The sequence below is a fragment of the Nicotiana sylvestris genome, chromosome 9 (genome assembly GCF_000393655.2).
Source record: "Nicotiana sylvestris chromosome 9, ASM39365v2, whole genome shotgun sequence".
Taxonomy (NCBI): Eukaryota; Viridiplantae; Streptophyta; class Magnoliopsida; order Solanales; family Solanaceae; genus Nicotiana; species Nicotiana sylvestris.
The window spans coordinates 161,713,393-161,721,733 of NC_091065.1; the positions used below are offsets into that span (position 1 = coordinate 161,713,393).

The window sequence follows — 8,341 nt, forward strand, 5'->3', positions numbered from 1 at the left end:
TGAGCTTAAGATTGTACATGCGGAGCCTCTGGAAAAACTTTCTCAAATCTCTGACGTGGTCAGACTGCTTCCTAGACTTTATGATCATATCATCCACATAAACCTCATTCTCCTTGTGTATCATGTCATGGAATATGGTAGTCATTGCCCTCATGTAAATTGCCCCAGCATTTATCAAACCAAACGGCATGACCCGGTAGCAATATGTTCCCCACGACATGATGAATGCCGTCTTTTCCGCATCCTCCTCATCTATTAAGATCTGATGATACCTCGCATAGCAGTCCACAAAAGATCCAATCTCATGCTTGGCACAATTATCAATCAAAATGTGGATATTTGGCAGTGGAAAGTTATCCTTTGGACTTGCTTTGTTGAGGTCACGGTAATCAACACACACTCTGGTCTTACCATCTTTCTTTGGCACATGCACAACATTGGCTAACCACGTGGGATACCGCGTGACTCAAATGACCTTTGTATCAAGCTGCTTTGTGACTTCTTCTTTAATCTTCACACTCATGTTGGTCTTAAACTTCCTTAATTTCTGCTTGACGGGAGGGAATGCTAGATCAATTGGCAATTTATGGACCACCAAATGGGTACTCAAGCCTGGCATATCATCATACGACCATGAAAAAATATTCTTATATTCAAACAATACTATAATTATCTCTTCCATGATTTGTGGTTCATGATGGACACTTATCTTGGTTTCTCTGACATTATCTGGATCTCCTAAAGTGATTGCTTCCATTTCATTCAGATTAGGCTTGGGGTTTTCTTCAAAATGATTTAGTTCCTTACTAATCTCCTCAAATGCCTCATCCTCATCATATTCTGTTTCATCATCACACTCTATTTTTTGGATTATTATTTCAGAATTAGATTGACTTTTAAGACTTGGCCGGAGATTCCTCATGTATGTCATGTCATTGAAACCAACATAAAAAGAACTGTACAAAAAAGAAAGGAAAACAAAAATAGGAACTATCAGGAATGATGGAAAAGGGAAATTGCATTTCATTGAAAATAAAGGATAACAAGGTTTGTACATCAATAAAGCGTAAAATAAAAATCTGGGTGACAACCCTGGAATAATCCAGATAGAAAGAAAAACAAAATAAACTACCAAAACTCCTTCTACGTAAGGATATGAGTAGCCTTCCAATTGTTAAGCTTTACATTCGGCCCGACGAACTGCACGTCTGCTTTGCTGGAACCTTCTCCAACTTCTACCATGTTCACATCATCAAACAACCTCTAGAACCTTTCAATCAACTCTTCTTCAATGTCAACCACAGGACTTGGCACTGCTAACACTGGGTGTTTTCTGGCATCGAGCTTGAAAAGGACCTGGAGAGACGCGGGATAGGCTTCGGAAGTGCTCACGCCTTTTGTTTCAACCTTTTAGCCCTTTTCACATCTGCCGCTGTGTGTTTGAATCCAAGACCGAATGTACCTAAATTTTCAGGGAGGGACACTGGCTTTACGATACCCTGTAAGGATGCATCCAAATCTTTACTTGGCAGAAAGCCATTTTTCAACATTTCAGAGGCCACCGTGATGGATGTAGAGGCTATTTTCGGAGTTGGAATACATTTCCCTTCTAGAACCTTCTCGATCGGCACTATTTCAAAAACTTTATAGACCCAAGGCCCTTTGTCATCTTCGGCCTCAATAAATAGGACAGAGGCATCACTGTGAGCACACAAATTCTCCTCACCATGCATGACGATCTCCTGTCTGTCCCACTCGAACTTCACCATCTGGTGCGAAGAGGACGAGACTGCTTTGGCGGCATGTATCCAAGGACGAACCAACAACAAATTGTAAGAGACGTCCACGTCCAGTACATGGAGCTTCATGGCGAATTCGACTGGTCCTATTGTCAATTCAAGCACTATATCACCAACCAAATCTTTTCCTCCACTGTCAAAACCTCGGACACATATGATGTTCTTGTGAATCCTCTCATCGTCAACTTTTAACTTGTTCAGAGTAGAGAGAGGGTAGATGTTTGTACTGGAACCATTGTCAACTAACACCCTGGTGACCACAAAATCTTCACATTTTACTGTAAGATAGAGAGCTTTGTTGTGTTCAGTACCTTCGACATGCAACTCGTCATCAGAGAAGGTGATCCTGTTCACCTCAAATATTTTGTTGGAAATCTTCTCTAGATGGTTCACTATGATTTTGTCGGGGACATGAGCTTCGTTCAGAATTTTCATCAGGGCCCGACAATGCTCATCTGAGTGGATCAACAATGATAACAAGGAAATCTGAGCGCGCATCTTTCTCAACTGGTCCATGATGGAGTAATCTTGTAAACTCATTTTTCTCAAAAACTCCTCCGCTTCTTCTTCAGTGACTGCTTTCTTTACTAGAACTGGATTATCTCTGGATGTTTTAGCTTTCCTTAACTCTTTCGGGGCAAAGCATCTCCCCAAACGAGTTAATCCCTGGACCTCATTGACTTCTTCTTTCACTTCCTTCCCCTTATAGGTCACTATCACCCGTTCATAGTTCCATGGGATAGCCTTGGTGTTGATTATCGGCAACTGGGTTACATGCTTGATGAGGACAGGGACCGTACAAGCACCCTCTACAATTATGATAGGCTTATTTGCCAACCCTGGAACAATCACCTTTGACTTTTCTTTCTTTGCTACACCATCACTTGGGGATCTTTTCTCAACTACCACATACTGCTCACCGTTTGTCATGCTCAACTTGTTCACTGATCCTTCAATCGTTGGTTTTTTTGACTGGCTTGATTTTACTAGACCGAATCATCATAACGGATTGCAAAGGCTTCTTGGGTTGCCCCTTCTTATGTACTATCTCAATCATGTTGGTTTCATCATAGGTTGGCAATGGGTTCTGATTGATGTTGGGTGCTTCCGGAGTTTGGACCACAATTTGGTTTGTGTCGATGAGCTCTTGGATGGTATTTTTCAAGTGCCAACATTTTTTCATATCATGCCCCAGAGTGCCACAACAATATGCACATCTCAGGGAGTAATCAAAATTCTTTGGGGGAGGGTTTGGCAATTTCGACTCAATTGGCCTCAGCATTTCCAACTGCCTCAATCCCTAGAATAAGCTGGTATAAGACTCCCCCAGCGTGGGTGAAAGTTTTCTTCCGCTGCAACCTCTCATATTTGAACACTGGTTTGGGTCGGAAACCTAGGCCGGTAGGGTTTCGGTAGGCTCGTGGGGTGGGTAAGCATTTTGCGGAGCTGGGTAGGTGTTCTGTGGGGCTGGGGCATGCCATTGTGAGTAGGAAGGAGGTTGAGTATATGACTGGGCGTGGTGGACAGAAATTTGAGGGTCTGATGATGGGAAGTAATGTTGGGGTAGATTATATGGGGTTTGGGTGTAGGTTCGGTGATGGGGTCGAGGTTGGGTATAATGGTATGACGGGCCCCTCAGTCCAAACCACGATCCTGAATCAACTGTTGCCACATTTCTTTCTTCTTCTTTCCGATCACTCCCCCGATACCATTCTGAATGGCTTGGGTGGTTGCTTTAATGGCTGAGTAGCTCATGATTTTTCTTGATTTAAGCCCTTCTTCCACCATGCCACCCATCTTCACTATCTCGTTGAATGACTTACCTATGGCCGATATTAGATGGCCAAAGTAAGTAGGCTCCAGAGTCTGCAGAAAGTACTCCACCATTTCGTTTTCCTCCATCAGAGGGTTGACTCTTGCCACTTGTTCTCTCCAATAAAAATTGTATTCCCTGAAACTTTCACTAGGCTTCTTCTCAATCTTAGTCAAAGACAAACGATCTGGAACAATCTCGATGTTGTATTGGAAATGACGAGCGAATTCTTGGGCCAAATCATCCCATGTATACCATCTGCTATGACCCTGATGAGTGTACCACTCCAACGCCGCGCCACTCAGACTCTAGCTAAAGTATGCCATCAACAGCTCATCTTTCCCACCGGCTCCTCTCATTTTACTGTAGAATCCCTTCAAGTGGGCCACCGGGTCTCCATACCCGTCATATAGGTCGAATTTAGGCATCTTGAATCCCATAGGCAACTGAACATCGGGAAATAGACACAACTCTTTGTAGGCTACGCTCACCTGGCCTCCCAATCCCTACATGTTTCTAAATGATTGTTCCAGGCTTCTTACCTTCCTGAACATCTCCTCCCGTTCTGGGGTTTTAGGTGGTTTCTCAGTCTCAATAGGGAGGTCAAAACGAGGAGCGTAAGAGTAATGATCTGGGGCCTTAAAAGTGGGCTCTGGGGGATAATATTGATTAGATTGGGTGTAGAATAATGGCTCACTGGATGATCAATGGAGTGTAGCGGGCGGGGGTGCTATGAAAACATGGGTGGCTGGTGGAGGGGGGTATGGGATTGGTTTAGCTGGTGGTGCTTGTGTGGTTTGGGAAGTAGTGCCCTGATAGTGGTGGTAATGGGTGAAGCCTGGTGCATGTTACGGAGATGAATCAACAATGGGAGGTTCTTGGGATTGAGTTAGTGGCGGGATGAAAGCAGGGTTGGCAGGGTATGATGGTGGGGGATGCCCTTTTACCCATGCCTGGTACATTTCAGCCATCTGATGTTTTAACTTATGTAGCTCCTCTTTCAGATTAACATCAAACTCTTCTACCTCTCTCGATGGATCAATAACACTTGCATCCAGCTCTTGGCCAACCATGATCAACTTGTTTTTAGACCTGGTGTTGTATGGGTGGGTTGCCAGAATGACGAACAAACTAACCACCTACCTGTACTTGATGACAACAACCAAACTCGTTAGCGATTAACAAAAACAGATAAGCAACCGCACGTTGGGGATGCAATGTACCTAAGCAGCTACCCATTTCTGTTATGCATTTGAATGGCTGCTTGCGTCATCCCGACTTTCACTAATTTTCATTTTGCAATTTCTTTCTCCCTTTCCTTTTCATTACTGCTTTTCTTTGCTTGATTCTTGTCTTTATTCTTTATTCTTTGATTTTTCCTCTCTTGTTCCGAAATTTTCTTGTTTTCTCTCCTTTTTTCCTTTTCACTTCATGGTTATGCTCGAATCGTATGAGGATTGCCTACGTATCATGATGCCGCATGAATCAGACCAAGCGTAGTTCTGGGGGATAAATGCGAAATAAAAAAAAGACATATTTTTTTATTTTTTTCAAATTTTTATTAAACTAAAACATTCTGGGTTTTTCTTATTACAATGACTCCACGCTACAGACTTAAACATTTTCTAAAACTTAAAACAAGACTCAAAATGGACTAACAGACTCTAAAAGAAATTGCAATACAAACTTGGAAGATAAAATCAAGAATACATAAGTGCTTCCACTGTTGCTCCAGTTGGCCTTGCTGCAGAACTATGCGCCGTATCTTCTTGGAGGCGAAACAGGTCATCCATGATCTGTCGGACAAAAATCATAACTGAGGTGAAGAACATGGACCGGGTCATGTCTTCGCACTCATTGCACTTCATCACAATGTAGTCCGCAATCCTCCTAACTCTCCCCCCGATGATACCCTTCTCTTGTAGCAACCGTCCAATCTGCTGAAATATGGCATCCAAAATTTGTTCGGTTGTATGATTTTGCTCTTGAAGCTGCTGCAAGTCTTTTTCTAGCTGCGACATTAGGGCATATCAATGCTCACTTACTGCTTTGAAGTCTCTTTCCTGCTTGGCCATTTCGTTCTCAAGGACATTGACCTTTTTCTTTATACCCACCATTCCTTTGTCGTACTTCTCCTTTAGTTGTAGGACGAAACTGGCCCGTCCCTCCGCATTCTTAGCTAACTTGGCTCGAGCATTGGCTAGTTCGGCTTCAGTCTTTTGCAAATCATCCTCATAGTTACGTACTTTTTGCGTAAGGCTGTAGATGAGCTTTTCATCTTTTTTGCTTCTGCCCGGGTTCTCAGCTGCTATTCTCATCTTTCGAACTTGGGCTCGGAGAGCTTCATTTTCTTGGGCCAGCCATCTTATTTCACCTTCAGCCTCTTGTGCCTGAAGATCATTATTGAATTCCATATTTCTTAGCTTCTCTTCCAAGGTGTGAATCGCGGTTTGATATTTTTTCTCCTTTTCTCCCCAAACCAACCTTTCTTGGATTTTATCATCAAAAGCTTGAACATGAGGTCTCTTGGCAGGCCTCTCGAGCTCGGGCTCGGGCTCGGGCTTAGGCTCTGACTCATTGTTTACACAAGACCTTTTCTCAAACCATGCAGCGTAATCTGGATACACTTCCCCCTTTGCAACATCTGGTACGTAGGTGCCATTTTTTATATAATGGCAACCATTCCTATCCTTCTAAACTAAGGTTTCGGGTAATGCAGCTTCTGGATGTAGCTCAATGACCTGTGTGGTTAGATCTTCATCTTCGGGCACCACCTGATATCTTCCTAACTGCTTTAAGACCCTCTGCGGTGCATATGGCTGGACACTCCTCAATCCCATCAACATTAGGTAACCCTTAGTAGCCATTATGTATATGGCTTCTGTCATCAGGAGCTATCCTATAGTCCACTCGACCTGACTTGCTTTGAGAGTTTTCAAGTGGGAGACCCAGGCTTCTAACCCCTCTGGAGCATTGTAGCCTTTCACCCTTTTCTCATAGCTCTTGATGAAGTTATCCGTGCTCGAACCATAACTCATGAATTTGGGGTGATGGTAGAGATGCTCGATCAACCACATTTGTAGAAGAATATTGCAACCTTCAAAGAATTGAGCCTCGACCTTGCACAATGTCAATGCTCGATAAATGTCTGCCAGTACTAATGGAGCAAGTGTATGATATTTCTTAGTAGTGAGGATTTGTGCAATTCTGGCCATATAGATATTCACTGTCCCTTTCGCATTTGGAAAGACCATGAACCCCAAAAAAGCCACAATAAAAGCGAATCGACAATGAATTTGCCAGAGGCCCTTATCTTGTTTATTGTTCAAACCCTTTTCATGTGTTTCGAACCCAGCTGAGTGACCGAACTTGAAGTACAAGAAGTATAAAGAACAACACCCTTTGCTTACATAGGCCTTCTTTATCTGCTTATTGATATTCAGGATGTCAAAGAACTTGTGCACTAAAGGAGCCCTCGGAAATATAAGTTGCTGTTTCCTCAAGTCCCGTCCAAACTCAATATACCCAGCCATCTCCTCCAGAATATGGGCGATCTCAAAATCCGAGAAGCGAAAAACATTATGGATGGGGTCCCAAAAAGTTACCAAAGCCTTGATCAGATCTTCTCGTGGTTTGATTTCCAGAATGTTTATAAGTGCACCCAACTGCTCTTTCACCCAATCTCGACCATCTTCATCTAGATCATTCCACCATATACGCAGCTGCAGCTAAGCCTGTTCTATGACCAACTTTGACGGATTCTGGACAATGTTCATTTTTACTTGTGGAAGGTTAAGGTTAGGTTTGACTCTAGTGGACTTTTTTGCAAAACAGGTTTTTCAATTTCTAAAAGAAAAATCAACCCCTCTATGCTATTTTTAGCAAAAGTGGTCATTTTTTCAAACCTGGCCCCTTCACAATTCCAAATAAAATTTGAGGCCGGGAATAAGTACTTTATGAAAAAATGACACTTTACCTACAGATTTATCCGTTCTTTGCGAAAATAGCCCTTCGAAAACTGAAGATACTCTAAGGCTATCCCGGCAAGAACGACTTAAGAGATTACCGAAGCTGGATCGGCTTATTCTTTTGACCAAAACCCTAAACTACGTTTATTTGACCATTTACTCTTTTTATTTTTTTTTTCCGAAAAATAAGGCCAAACCTTATGTTGGTTGCCTACGTATCCCACATCCGGTGAGAATCAGACCTGTGTAGTTAAGTCAGTTTTGACATATTTGAAAAGGACACAATATTGACTATTTTGAAATGACTCCTTTTTCTTTTGGAAATTTTTGGCAGAGTTTCAGGACATTTCCAAATACCGGGGATATTTTAGAACCAAGCTTTATTTCTTCCTTACATCACTCTTGGTTTTTCTCTTGATTGATTTTTCCTAGCTGGTCAGCATGCAGGTCGAAATTAATAAATGTTCACATAGCACATAAGATGCATCAGGATGGTCTGTTATTTTGGGTACACCTGTCCTAGACGGACCCAACCCCTGTGTTGAGTCCCTAAAGTCAGATGCACATTGTGAGCACATGATTTTTGCCCTATATCAATTACTCCCATAAATTCAAAACAAAATAATTTCTTTTAGTGTTTGCAATTTTGTGAATTTTTGTGGCATTTTCTGTTAATTGTTTGTATTTTTGTTTGTGCATTTTAATTAGTGAAAAATACAAAAAGAAAAACAAATAAGTGCATTTGACTTTAGGGTTTAATT

The 8,341-nt window shown here is 42.1% G+C and overlaps 1 protein-coding gene across 1 annotated transcript; it reads right to left on the reverse strand.

Moving 5' to 3' along the window:
- Positions 1-1,388: 1,388 nt before the first annotated feature.
- Positions 1,389-2,729, reverse strand: LOC138878519 (uncharacterized). The gene has a single exon (XM_070158205.1). The coding sequence runs from the start codon at positions 2,727-2,729 to the stop codon at positions 1,389-1,391; it is 1,341 nt and encodes a 446-aa protein (XP_070014306.1).
- Positions 2,730-8,341: the final 5,612 nt, after the last annotated feature.

Coding starts and splice junctions, on each gene's coding strand:
- LOC138878519 (XM_070158205.1), bottom strand. CDS start 2,729: ATGACAAACGGTGAGCAGTATGTGGTAGTTGAGAAAAGATCCCCAAGT.